Source organism: Mustelus asterias, chromosome 21 (genome assembly GCF_964213995.1).
Source record: "Mustelus asterias chromosome 21, sMusAst1.hap1.1, whole genome shotgun sequence".
NCBI lineage: Eukaryota > Metazoa > Chordata > Chondrichthyes > Carcharhiniformes > Triakidae > Mustelus > Mustelus asterias.
Genome location: NC_135821.1, coordinates 62234890 through 62248009, shown reverse-complemented (window position 1 = coordinate 62248009; position 13120 = coordinate 62234890). Strand labels below are relative to the sequence as shown.

Below are 13120 nucleotides of genomic sequence, written 5' to 3'. Positions count from 1 at the left end.
AAGAGCAGGGGGATCCTACGAGAGCAATTCAGGGAGTTGGGAAATAGGCTAAAAAGTAGGGCCTCCAGGGTGGCAATATCTGGGCTGCTCCCAATGCCTTGTGCCAGTGAGGCTTGGAATAGGGAGATAGTACAATTGAACGCTTGGCTAAAGGACTGGTCTAGGAGGGAGGGCTTCATTTTCCTGGATCATTGGGAAGTTTTCAAGAGAGGATGGCACCTGTACAAGAAAGACGGGTCACAACTAAATTGGAAGGGCACGAATATCCTGGCTGGGAGTTTTGCTAGTGCAGTTCGGGGGGGTTTAAACTAATATGGCAGGGTGGGGATCAAAAAATTAGGTCTACAAGTGTAGAGGCTGGGGACGAGCTTGGGGCCAGGACAAGGCTGGCAAAGAAAAAGAGCACTCTGGGGGAGGATGACCTCACTGGGCCTGGAGGTCTGGAGTGCATCTACTTCAATGCAAGGAGCGTAGCAGGTAAGACAGACGAACTTGGGGCTTTAATGCTTACGAGGAATTTGGATGTGGTTGCGGTGACAGAGACTTGGTTGAAAGAGGGACAGGACTGGCAGCTGAATATTCCGGGGTACAAGTGTTTTAGGCGAGACAGAGGAGGGGCCAAAAGAGGTGGGGGAGTAGCAATATTAGTTAGAGAACATATTACAGCGGTGCAGAGGGAGGACAATTCAGAGGGGTCGTGTAACGAGTCACTGTGGGTGGAGCTCAGAAACAGGAAGGGCGCAGTCACTATGTTGGGGGTATACTACAGGCCCCCCAACAGCCCAAGGGAAGTGGAAGAACGGATATGTCAGGAGATACTGGATAGGTGCAGGAAAAATAGGGTTGTTGTAGTGGGAGACTTCAATTTCCCCGGTATTGACTGGAAATTGCTTAGAGCTGGGACTCTGAATGGGGAGGAATTTGTAAAATGCGTACAGCAAGGTTCTTTGGAACAATGTGTAGATAGCCCGACTAGAGAGGGGGCTATACTGGACCTAGTACTGGGGAATGAGCCCAGTCAGGTCTTCAAAGTTTCAGTAGGGGAACATGTGGCAAATAGTGACCACAATGCTGTTAACTTTAGGATAGCGATGGAAAAGGATGAGTGGTGTCCCAAGGGTAAGGTGTTGGATTGGGGGAAGGCTAACTTTAGTGGGATTCGGCAGAAATTGGCAGCTGTTGATTGGGAGAGGCTGTTTGAGGGTAAATCCACATCTGGCATGTGGGAGTCTTTTAAGGAACAGTTGTTAGGGCTGCAGGACAGGCATGTGCCTGTAAAAAAGGATAGGAAGGGTAGGATTCAAGAACCGTGGATAACCAGGGAAATTGAGGGACTGGTCAAAAAGAAAAGAGAGGCGTACGTTAGGTCCAGGCAGCTAAAAACAGAGGGAGCTCTGGAGGAATACAAAGAAAGTAGGAAAGAACTCAAACGAGGAATTAGAAGGGCAAAAAGGGGTCACGAAATGTCCTTGGCAGACAGGATTAAGGAGAATCCCAAGGCATTTTATTCATATGTTAGGAACAAAAGGGTTGTCAGGGAAAAGATTGGACCTCTCAGGGACAAAAGTGAGGAATTATGCTCAGAGCCCAAAGAAGTAGGGGAGATCCTAAATGAATACTTGAGTCGGTATTCACAAAGGAGAGGGATGTGTTGACTGGGAGTGTCTCGGAGGGGAGTGTTGACCCGTTAGAGAAAATCTCCATTACAAGGGAGGAAGTGTTAGGTTTTTTAGAGAATATAAAGACTGACAAATCCCCAGGGCCTGATGGAATCTATCCAAGGCTGCTCAGGGAGACGAGAGATGAAATCGCTGGGCCACTGACGCAAATCTTTGTCTTGTCACTGGACACAGGTGAGGTCCCAGAGGATTGGAGGATAGCTAATGTGGTCCCGTTATTTAAGAAGGGTAGGAAGGATAACCCGGGTAATTATAGGTTGGTGAGCTTGACGTCCGTGGTAGGGAAGTTGTTGGAGCGGATCCTTAGAGATAGGATGCATGCGCATTTAGAAAGGAATAAACTCATTAACGATAGTCAGCATGGTTTTGTGAGAGGGAGGTCATGCCTCACTAACCTGGGGGAGTTTTTTGAAGAAGTGACTAGAATGGTTGACGAGAGAAGGGCCGTGGATGTCGTCTATATGGACTTTAGTAAAGCGTTTGACAAAGTCCCTCATGGTAGGTTGGTGCAAAAGGTTGGATCTCATGGGATAAAGGGGGAGGTGGCTAGATGGGTGGAGAACTGGCTTGGTCACAGAAGACAGAGGCTGGTAGTGGAAGGGTCTTTTTCCGGCTGGAGGCCTGTGACTAGTGGTGTTCCGCAGGGCTCTGTATTGGGACCTCTGCTGTTTGTGATTTATATAAACGATCTGGAAGAAGGTGTAACTGGGGTGATCAGTAAGTTTGCGGACGACACGAAATTGGCTGGACTTGCAGATAGTGAGGAACATTGTCAGAAGCTACAGATGGATATAGATAGGCTGGAAATTTGGGCAAAGAAATGGCAGATCGAATTCAATCCAGACAAATGCGAAGTGATGCATTTTGGTAGAGCTAATGTAGGGGTGAGCTATACGATAAATGGCAGAACCATAAAGGGTGTAGATACGCAGAGGGACCTGGGTGTGCAAGTCCACAGATCCTTGAAGGTGACGTCACAGGTGGAGAAGGTGGTGAAGAAGGCATATGGCATGCTTGCCTTTATAGGACGGGGCATAGAGTATAAAAGTTGGGGTCTGATGTTGCAGATGTATAGAACGTTGGTTCGGCCGCATTTGGAATACTGCGTCCAGTTCTGGTCGCCACACTACCAGAAGGACGTGGAGGCTTTAGAGAGAGTGCAGAGGAGGTTTACCAGGATGTTGCCTGGTATGGAGGGGCTTAGTTATGAGGAGAGATTGGGTAAACTGGGGTTGTTCTCACTGGAAAGACGGAGGATGAGGGGAGACCTAATAGAGTGTATAAAATTATGAAAGGCATAGATAGGGTGAACGGTGGGAAGCTCTTTGCCAGGTCGGTGGTGACGTTCACGAGGGGTCATAGGTTCAAGGTGAGGGGGGGGAGGTTTAACACGGATATCAGAAGGACATATTTTACACAGAGGGTGGTGGGGGCCTGGAATGCGCTGCCGGGCAAGGTGGTGGAGGCGGGCACACTGGGAACGTTTAAGACTTACCTAGATAACCACATGAACAGAGTGGGAATGGCGGGATATAAAAGAATGGTCTAGTTTGGACCAGGGAGCGGCGCGGGCTTGGAGGGCCGAAGTGCCTGTTCCTGTGCTGTATTGTTCTTTGTTTTTTTGTTCTTAATCCAATAGGTTGCCATGTTGTTCCTTGATTGTTGGAGAGCCCAAATACCTGCCCACTACAGCTTCAATTATTCTCAAGAACGGAGTGCCCACATTCCTCAGATTATAAAATACAACAAATTCCAATTTAAGCTAGGTTTGATTACAGTAAAGTGAATTAAATTAATCTGAAACGAGGCAATTTGTTTTGTCTTCATTCGTGGGACAAGGGCGTCGCTGGCTGGCCAGCATTTATTGCCCATCCCTGGTGGCCCTTGGAGGGCAGTTGAGAGTCAACCACATTGCTGTGGCTCTGGAGTCACATGTAGGCCAGGCCAGGTAAGGATGGCTGATTTCCCTCCTTAAAGGACGTTAGTGATCCAGATGGGTTTTTTGGACAATCGACAATGGTTTCAAGGCCATCAGTAGATTCTTAATTCCAGATATTTTTTTAGGAAATTCAAATTCCACCAGCTGCAGTGGCGGGATTCGAACCCAGGCCCCCAGAACATTAGCTGAGTTTCTGGATTAATAATCCAGCGATAATACCACTAGGTCATCGCCTCCCCTATTTGGAGACAATCAATCGAAAGGCTTCAAACTGCTATTGTGAGCTCACTATCTAGATGAAGCCCCTACTGAGGTTACAGCCTTCAGTTTCTCATCTGGAAGAAGTCACTTTTGACAGTGTAGCACTCTTTCAGTACTGCAAAAATGTCAACCCCAGATTCTGTGCTCCGGTGAGATTTGAACCCACAACCTCCTATCTTAAAGGTTAATGTGCTACCCACTGAGACACAGCTATCACCACCAGGTGCGGGAGCTACCTATTGGGGAAATGAAATCGATGCAAAGGCCCAGAATGGATTCTGGGAGATAGCTGGTGTGAGGCAACTGACCTTATTGTCCCTGTACCTGGGATGGGAAATCAGCTAGGATTTCTACTCCTGATTGCTGTCCCCTGCTGGAAAGATGGGAGAGATTAAAGCAGAAAATGCTGGATAAACCCAGCAGATCTGGCAGCATCTGTGGAGAAAAACAGAGATAACATTTTGGATCAAATGATCCTTCTACGGAACTCAGAAGGGTTATTTAGATATGAAACGTGGACTCTGTTTCTCTTCACAGATGCTGCCAAACCTGTTGATTATATCCAGCATGTTCTATTTTGATTTCAGAGTTCCAGCATCCACAGTGTTTTTCTTGTACACATTATGGGAGAGAACAGGATGAGGCTCAGACCCGATAATCAGACAGCTTATCTGTTTTCGATCATGAAAAATGGACAATTGGATGAGGCAGAAGAACTTGGTTAATGTTGTTGGCCTTTAGAGAGTGGGGGGAGAAAACTCCAGGCAGCTAGGGAAGCAACAAAGAATGAAACTTTTAGCCAATAATGACAAGATGAAATCAATGGCAATAAACAAGGATGGTAATGTCCAAACTGTCAGTGTGTGTGATTGAATAAAGAATGTGTGTAGTGTTCTGTGAAATTGAGGATAGTCAGGCTGACTGAAAGATTCAACCCAATGGCCCTCCTTCTATTAACTCGTCTGTCTTCAGTTACTTTGTACAGGAAAGGTGTCCTTTCATTAATGATGAGATGCTGACTAGAACAAAAAGTGGGAGTCAAGCACACTTAGTCTATCAAGCATACTTCACCAGGTGAGAAACTGAACAACTGGGACATGGGCCTAGAATGCAGAGATTAGATGTAAAGACAGAAGTCAAGGAACTGTTCACTCCAAAGAACAGTCATGGTCATGTTACCCGGGACGACCATTGAACATAAAGGGGATTCACCAACCAAGTGCATTCCTGAAGGATTGAGGTAGTTGGTTAGCATGGGCTGGTTGGGCTGAACGGCCTGCATCTGTGCTGTATATTCTATGTAACTCTATGCAATCTTTTTTTTTGTGTGTTTTGACAAACCCTCAGGGTCAACTTGCACCAAAATGTGCTGCTGCTTCTCAAAACTGTGGCTGTATCTCTGCACATAACTTTCCAGCCAATCACGCGGGCAAGATCTCCCGGTCCCACCGACAGTACACACCCGCCACGGGTTTCCCAGCGGCGAGGAGAGCATTCAATGGGAATCCCCGTTGACAGCGCCGGGGCCAGAGGATCCCGCTACCAGCCAATGGTGGGCTACACCTCCGCTGCCATGACACATGTGGCAGTTTGCACGGAAAATCCTGCCCCATGGTCGAGATAAGTGTGACTTAAAACTTTTGTCGCTGCTAACACAGTGCAGTACTCTAACTAAAACTTTGACATTTACTTGATGTTTTTATATTATTTGGAAATAGGTGGGTTGATACAATACAGAATCTCACGTGTCAACGTTTCTCATAAGGATCTGAGTGTTGGAACATAAGAAATGTTGATGAGCAAAAGATGCCAACAGCTGAGGTTGAGAGAAATACTGTGAGTGTGGAGGTGTAAAGGATGAAGAATGACATGAATAAGAACAAGAAGCAATGCCAGCACAGAAGGCCCAAGAAAGATGGCTGCAATTGTTTGGGGATACTTCAAAGATGGAAATTGCTGGAACAGGACTGAGTTGAGGAGGAACTTCTTCACACAAAGGATTGTGAATCTGTGGAATTCCCTGCCCAGTGAAGCAGTTGAGGCTACCTCACTGAATGTTTTTAAGGCAAAGATAGATACATTTTTGAACAGTAAAGGAATTAAGGGTGATGGTGAGTGGGCGGATAAGTGGAGCTGAGTCCACGAAGAGATCAGCCATGATCTTATTGAATGGCGGAGCAGGTTCAAGGGGCCAGATGGCCTACTCCTGCTCCTTGTTCTTATGTTCTTATTATGTACCTTTTATTGTCCTGCGCAAAGTAATACAGTAAGGAGTCTAACAACACCAGGTTAAAGTCCAACAGGTTTATTTGTAGCAAACGCCGCTAGCTTTCGCAGCGCTCCGAAAGTTAGTGGCGTTTGCTACCAAATAAACCTGTTGGACTTTAACCTGGTGTTGTTAGACTCCTTACTGTGTTTACCCCAGTCCAACGCCGGCATTTCCACATCAAAGTAATACACACAGCACAAAATCCATCAAGACCAAGGAAATACTGGATAGACAATGTCAAGAGGGGCTTGTAACAGAAAGGGACACATTTGGTGAATTAATTTAGGCTGCTTCAGAACTGTCAGCAATGGAGTAATTTTGTTCATCATTTGAGTGCACAGACAGAGGTCGAGTACAATGAGTTAGGAGCTATGACTCAGTGAATAGTGCTGCTGAGTCCATTCTGTACCTGACTTACCTGGAGTAGGAGCCTCTCGTCACCCACCACAACGGCCTTGCTCCAGTCAATGACATCAGAGAACGGTAGCTCCCAGCCATTACTGAGCAGAACTGGGATGCAAGCCGCCTAGGAGGAAGCAAAATAAAATAAACGTAACTCGACAACCGAACACTTTTCAGAAGTACAGTATTGGGAATTTAAGGATCCTCTCTCACTCTCTGGGTTCATTACTTGTGCTGAGTTAAAGTTACACAAATCTGGACTACCCTCTGGTACTCCAGCTGACACTCTTTTCATCATAAGAATCTCTACAGAGCAGGAGGAGGCCATTCGGCCCATTGAGTCTACACCAACTCTCCAACAGAGCCCTATCCCCATAATCCCACGTATTTATCCCGCTAACCTCCACATCTTGGGACACTGAGGGGCAATTTAGCATTGCCAATCCACCTAACCTGCACATCTTTGGACTGTGGGAGGAAACTGGAGGAAACCCACGTAGACACAGGGCGAATGTGCAAACTCCAGACGGACAGTGACCCAAGGTTGCCGAAGGCAGTGATTATCAACAGGACACACTACAACAATGGCACAGCAAACAATCTCATCCTCAACAAGCCTCTACACTCAATCAATTTCTAGTACTGGGTTACTGGATGGAGATCAGGAATAGGAACTCTGGCTGGATTAGTTCCAGCCTCCCCTCTCTAGCTCAATGGGCACTGGGACCAATTGTGATCCCTTGGTTGAGATCAGTCAACTTAGCACAGACATATAGGCCGCAACTCTACCACCTTGTCCACCCAGAATCGGAGTGGGCGAGGCTCCGACAATGGAAATCTCCATTGACCTCAGGCAGGAATTTCCAGTCTCGCTCGAGCTGGGCTGTAAAATCCTGCTCCCGATTTCTCACACTTGGCAGTATACTTATCTGTCTGTGTGGAGTCTGCACGTTCTCCCCGTGTCTACGTGGGTTTTCTCCCGGTGCTCCAGTTTCCTCCCACACTCCAAGGATGTGCCGGTTAGGTTGATTGGCCATGGTAAATTACCCCTTAGTGTCAGGGGGACTAGCAGGGTAAATATGTGGCATTACAGGGATAGGGCCTGGGTGGGATTGTTGTCGGTGCAGGCTCGATGGGCTGAATGGCCTCCTTCTGTACTGTAGGGATTCTATGATTCTCATCATGTTTCCAGTTCAAATAGTACTAAGAAGACTTCATGAAAGAAATAGACTTCAAACTGCAGACTCACTGCAGCAGACAAGTGACAGGCAGACAAGGAAAGGAGTCATCCACTGAGCATAGGGTTGCCAACACTAGTTGGGAGTATTCTTGGAGGTGATTTCCTGCCTTCAACCACCCCCATCCTCATCATTCCTACCACTGATCGCCTGACACCCATCCTCATGACGCTCCGCCTTCCTATGGCCAACTGGGCGCTGACAGACTTTTCATTACTTGATTGGATGATTCTGGAATGGCCAGGCAGTCAAACAGCCTTTCATTCCCAGCTCTGATATTCTTTAGAATTAATTAATAGGAGTAATCAAAGAAAATTAAAAACAACACACAAATTGTTTGATACCCCTCTGAATATTTGCCCCAGCTATGCTTCGAGACTTGGCTTTCAATCCTGGAAACCCCAGGGTAATCCTGGACAACTGGCAAATCTGAGCTGCCATCAGACACCTGCCCAGTTGAAGCTTGGTAAGAAGTCTCACAACACCAGGTTAAAGTCCAACAGGTTTATTTGGTAGCAAAAGCCACTAGCTTTCGGAGCGCTGCTCCTTCATCTGGTGATCACTCACCTGATAAAGGAGCAGCGCTCCGAAAGCTAATGGCTTTTGCTACCAAATAAACCCGTTGGACTTTAACCTGGTGTTGTGAGACTTCTTACTGTGTTTACCCCAGTCCAACGCCGGCATCTCCACATCACAGCTGAAGCTTTGTCAGGGAGCATAATTCAGCATGCCCACAGAAGAAAGAAAGTTTGAAACAATATGATTGTTCGCTGAGGAACTTAGGACAAGGCTCCATGTGCTGAGTTGGGACACCACCAAAGAGTAAAGGGAGAAGCTGACTTTTAAGAGGTTTGAGAATGTCGAAGGAAGGGAAGAAGGAAAATGGGGAGGTCTTTCACAGCTTTCCATGCCTTTGGAAAGAATCACACAAAGAAAATAAGATGTGCATTTACACCATGCCTCATCATGTCCCTCAGAAACATCTCAGTGCTTAGCATACAATAAGATGCACTCTCCAGTCACTGCGATTAAAGACAGAGACTATTTTTTGTCCCACGAAATCCCGAAATAACAATGAGTTAAGTAACCAATTAATCCAATTCTCTGAAGTTGTGGGTTCAGGGAGAAATGTTGGGCAAGACATTGGGCCAGAACTCACTGTTCATCTTAAAGGAGTTGATATGCTGTAAATATCGGCGTCCATTCCTTCTATTCAATCTTTCTAACCCAATGCTTTGCATCTGGTTTTAAAAAAAAGTGGTCAATAACAATTTCCATTTTCTTGCTCACAACCTGGGGGGAGACGGTTGCACTGGGATAATGACACTGGATGAGTAATCCAGAGACCTTGGCTAATGGGCTCAAAACCAATCACAGCAGCTAGTGGAACGTAGATTCAATCAAAAGTTAATCTCGGCAATAGTGATAAAGAACAAAGAACAAAGAAAATTACAACACAGCAACAGGCCCTTTGGCCCTCCAAGCCTGCATCGACCATGCTGCCCGACTTAACTAAAACCCTCTACGCTTCCGGGGACCATATCCTTCTATTCCTATCTCATTCATGTACTTGTCAAGACGCCCCTTAAAAGTCACTACCGTATCCGCTTCCACTACCTCCCCGGCAAAGAGTTCCAGGCACCCACCACTCTCTGTGTAAAAAATCTGCCTTGTACATCTCTTTTAAACCTTGCTCCTCGCACTTAAACCTATGCCCCCTAGTAATTTACTCTTCCACCCTGGGAAAAAGCTTCTGACTATCCACTCTGTCCATGACTCTCATAATCTTGTAGACTTCTATCAGGTCTCCCCTCAACCTCCGTCGCTCCAGTGAGAACAAACCAAGTTTCTCCAACCTCTCCTCATAGTTAATGCCCTCCATACCAGGCAACATCCTGGTAAAGCTTTTCTGTACCCTCTCCAAAACGTCCACATCCTTCTGGTAGTGTGGCGACCAGAATTGAACACTATATTCCAAGTGCGCCTACTAAGGTTCTATAAAGCTGCAACATGACTTGCCAATTTTTAAACTCAATACCCCGGCCGATGAAGGCAAGCATGCCGTATGCCTTCTTGATTACCTTCTCCACCTGCATTGCCACTTTCAGTGACCTGTGTACCTGTACATCCAGATCCCTTTGCCTATCAATACTCCTAAGGGTTCTGCCATTTACTGTATATTTCCTATCTGTATTAGACCTTCCAAAATGCATTACCTCACATGAAACCATTGTCGTAAGAACACATCTGGTTTCCTTTAGGGAAATACGTTTTCTGTCCTTGCCTGGTCTGGCCTACATGTGACTCCTAAATGCCCTTTGAAATGGCCTAGCATGCCACTGCTACCACACAAACTGCTATAAAGCCTAAAAGGAATAAACCCTGATGACAACAGCACATCCAGCCCTGTTGGCCCTTCAAAGTCCTCCTTGCCAACTTCTGGGAGCTCATGCCAAAATTGGGAAGGCTGTCCCACAAACCTGTGAAGCGTGACATGATCATACTCATGGAGTCATACCTTACAGACAATGTCCCAGTCACTGCCATCGCCATTACCAGAAGTGCTGGCACAATAGAATATAGTTGGGAAGAAGTTGCCCTTGGAGTCCTCAACATCAACTTCGGACACCATGAAGTCTCAGGTTATCAGGTCAACATAGGCAAGTAAACCTCCCTATTGGTTGCCACCTTCCGCCCACCTCAGTTGATGAATCAGTACTCTTCCATGTTGAACACCACTTGGAAGAAGCACTGAGGGTGGCAAGGGCACATAATGTACTCTGGGTGGGGGGCTTCCACATCCATCTCAAAGAGTGGTTCAGCAGACGACTACAGACTGAGCTGGCCAAGTCCTAAAGGACATAACTACTAGACTGGGTCTTCGGAAGGTGTTGAAGGAATCAAGAGGGAAAAACCTATTTGACTGTCTCCTCATCAATCTACCTGTCACAGATGCATCTGTCCATGAGTGACCATCGCACAGTCCTTCTGGAGATAAATCCTGTCTTCACATTGAAGATAACCTCCCTCGTGATGAGTGGCACTACCACTGTGCTAAAGGGAATAGATTTTGAACAGACACAGAAACTCAAAACTGGGAATCCATGATGTGTTGTGGGCCAAAAGCAGCAACAGAATTGTACTCAACCACAATCTGTACTCATGGCCCCACTCTACCTTTTCCATCAAGCCAGGGGATCAACCCTGGTTCAATGAAGAGTGCAGGAGCGCATGCCAGAAGCAACAACAGGCATACCTAAAATGAGATGTCAACTTGGTGAAGCTACAACATAGGGCTACTTGCATGCCATACAGCATAAACCACATGCGCCAGACGGAACTAAGTGATCCCACAACTAATGGATCAAATCTAAGGTCTGCAATCCCGCTATGTTCAGTCGTGAACGGTGGTAGACAATTAAACAACTCACTGGAAGAAGAAGCTCCACAAATATCCTCACCTTCAATGATGGGGGAACCCAGCACATCAGTAACAAAAGATGAGGCAAAAGCATTTGCTACCATCTTCAGTCAGAAGTGCAGAGTGGATGATCCACCTTGGCCTGAGGTCCCCAACATCATAGATGCCGGTCTTCAGCCAATTTGATTCATTCCCAGTGATATTGATAATCAGTTGAACGCATTGGATACTGCAAACGCAATGGGTCCTGACAAAATTCCGGCAAGTATTGAAGGCTTGTGCTCCAGAACATGCCACTGCCTTAGCCAAGCTGCTCCAGTATAGCTACAACACTGGCATCCCCCATTCTTCTAAAGTCCTAGTTTAGACCTAATTTACTTAGCCTCTCATTATAGGTCAACCTTCTCATCTAGGAATCAATCTAGTGAACTTTCAGTGTACGGCCTCCAATGCAAGTATACAATTTCTTAAATACGGAGACTGTAAATGCACACAGTACTCCAGATGTGGTCTCACCAAATCCCTGTCCAACTGCAGCAAGACTTCTTTATTCTTGTAATCCAATCCCTTGCAATAAAGGTTGACATGTCATTTGCCTTTCTAATTGTTTGCTATGTCTCCACCGCCATTCAATAAGATCATGACTGATCTGAAGTGGATCAGTTCCACTTACCCGCCTGATCCCCATAACCCCTAATTCCCTTACCGATCAGGAATCCATCTATCCGTGATTTAAACATATTCACCGAGGTAGCCTCCACCACTTCAGTGGGCAGAGAATTCCAGACATTCACCACCCTCTGAGAGAAGAAGTTCCTCCTCAACTCTGTCCTAAACTGACCCCCCTTTATTTTGAGGCTGTGCCCTCTAGTTCTAGCTTCCTTTCTAAGTGGAAAGAATCTCTCCACCTCTACCCTATCCAGCCCCTTCATTATCTTATAGGTCTCTATAAGATCCCCCCTCAGCCTTCTAAATTCCAACGAGTACAAACCCAATTTGCTCAGTCTCTCCTCATAATCAACACTCCTCATCTCTGGTATCAACCTAGTGAACCTTCTCTGCACTCCCTCCAAGGCCAATATATCCTTCTGCAAATAAGGGGACCAATACTGCACACAGTATTCCAGCTGCGGCCTCACCAATGCCCTGTACAGATGCAGCAAGACATCTCTGCTTTTATATTCTATCCCCCTCGCGATATAGGCCAACATCCCATTTGCCTTCTTGATCACCTGTTGCACCTGCAGACTGGGTTTTTGCGTCTCATGCACAAGGACCCCCAGGTCCCTTTGCACAGTAGCATGTTGCAATTTGTTTCCATTTAGATAATTATTTCCTCCAAAGTGAATAAATTCCTGTGTTCCTTGTGCAAGTACATCCAAGTCCCTCTAAACACCAACATTTACAAAGTTTTAAAACATATTCTGTTTTCTATTTTTACTATCAAAGTGAATAACCTCACACTTCCCCACATTTTCCTTCACCTGTCACCTGCTGCCCACTCACTTAACCTATCGAGGGGCAGGATTTTCCAGCCGCGTGAAATTACCACCTGAGGTCAACAGATCTTTACGTGGTCTGCTGAATTCTCCATCCCACCCGCTACAATTCCTGCGGCGGACAGGACAGGAAATTTCCAGCCTACATCTCTTTGCAGCCTCTTTGTGTCTTACTCACAACTTATATTCCATCTAGCTTTGTATTGTCAGCAAACTTAGATATAGTATTCTCGGCCTCTTCAACTACGTCATCAGTAGCGATTGTAAATAGCTGAGGCCCCAGCGATGATCCTTGTGACATTCCGCTAGTTATAGTCTTAAATATTCCCTATTTATCCCTACTCTTTGCTTTCCATCCATTAACCAATCCTTTATCCTTGCCAATATATTACTCTAAACACCATGCATATTA

General features: G+C 46.1%; 1 protein-coding gene across 1 annotated transcript in view; it reads right to left on the bottom strand.

Moving 5' to 3' along the window:
* LOC144509329 (exostosin-1-like) overlaps nt 1-13120 on the bottom strand; it is a 297668-nt gene that overhangs the window by 58813 nt on the left and 225735 nt on the right. The window contains exon 3 of the mRNA XM_078237999.1: nt 6567-6674. Within this exon, the coding sequence (XP_078094125.1) occupies nt 6567-6674 (108 nt within the window). The remainder of the gene's footprint in view (nt 1-6566; nt 6675-13120) is intronic.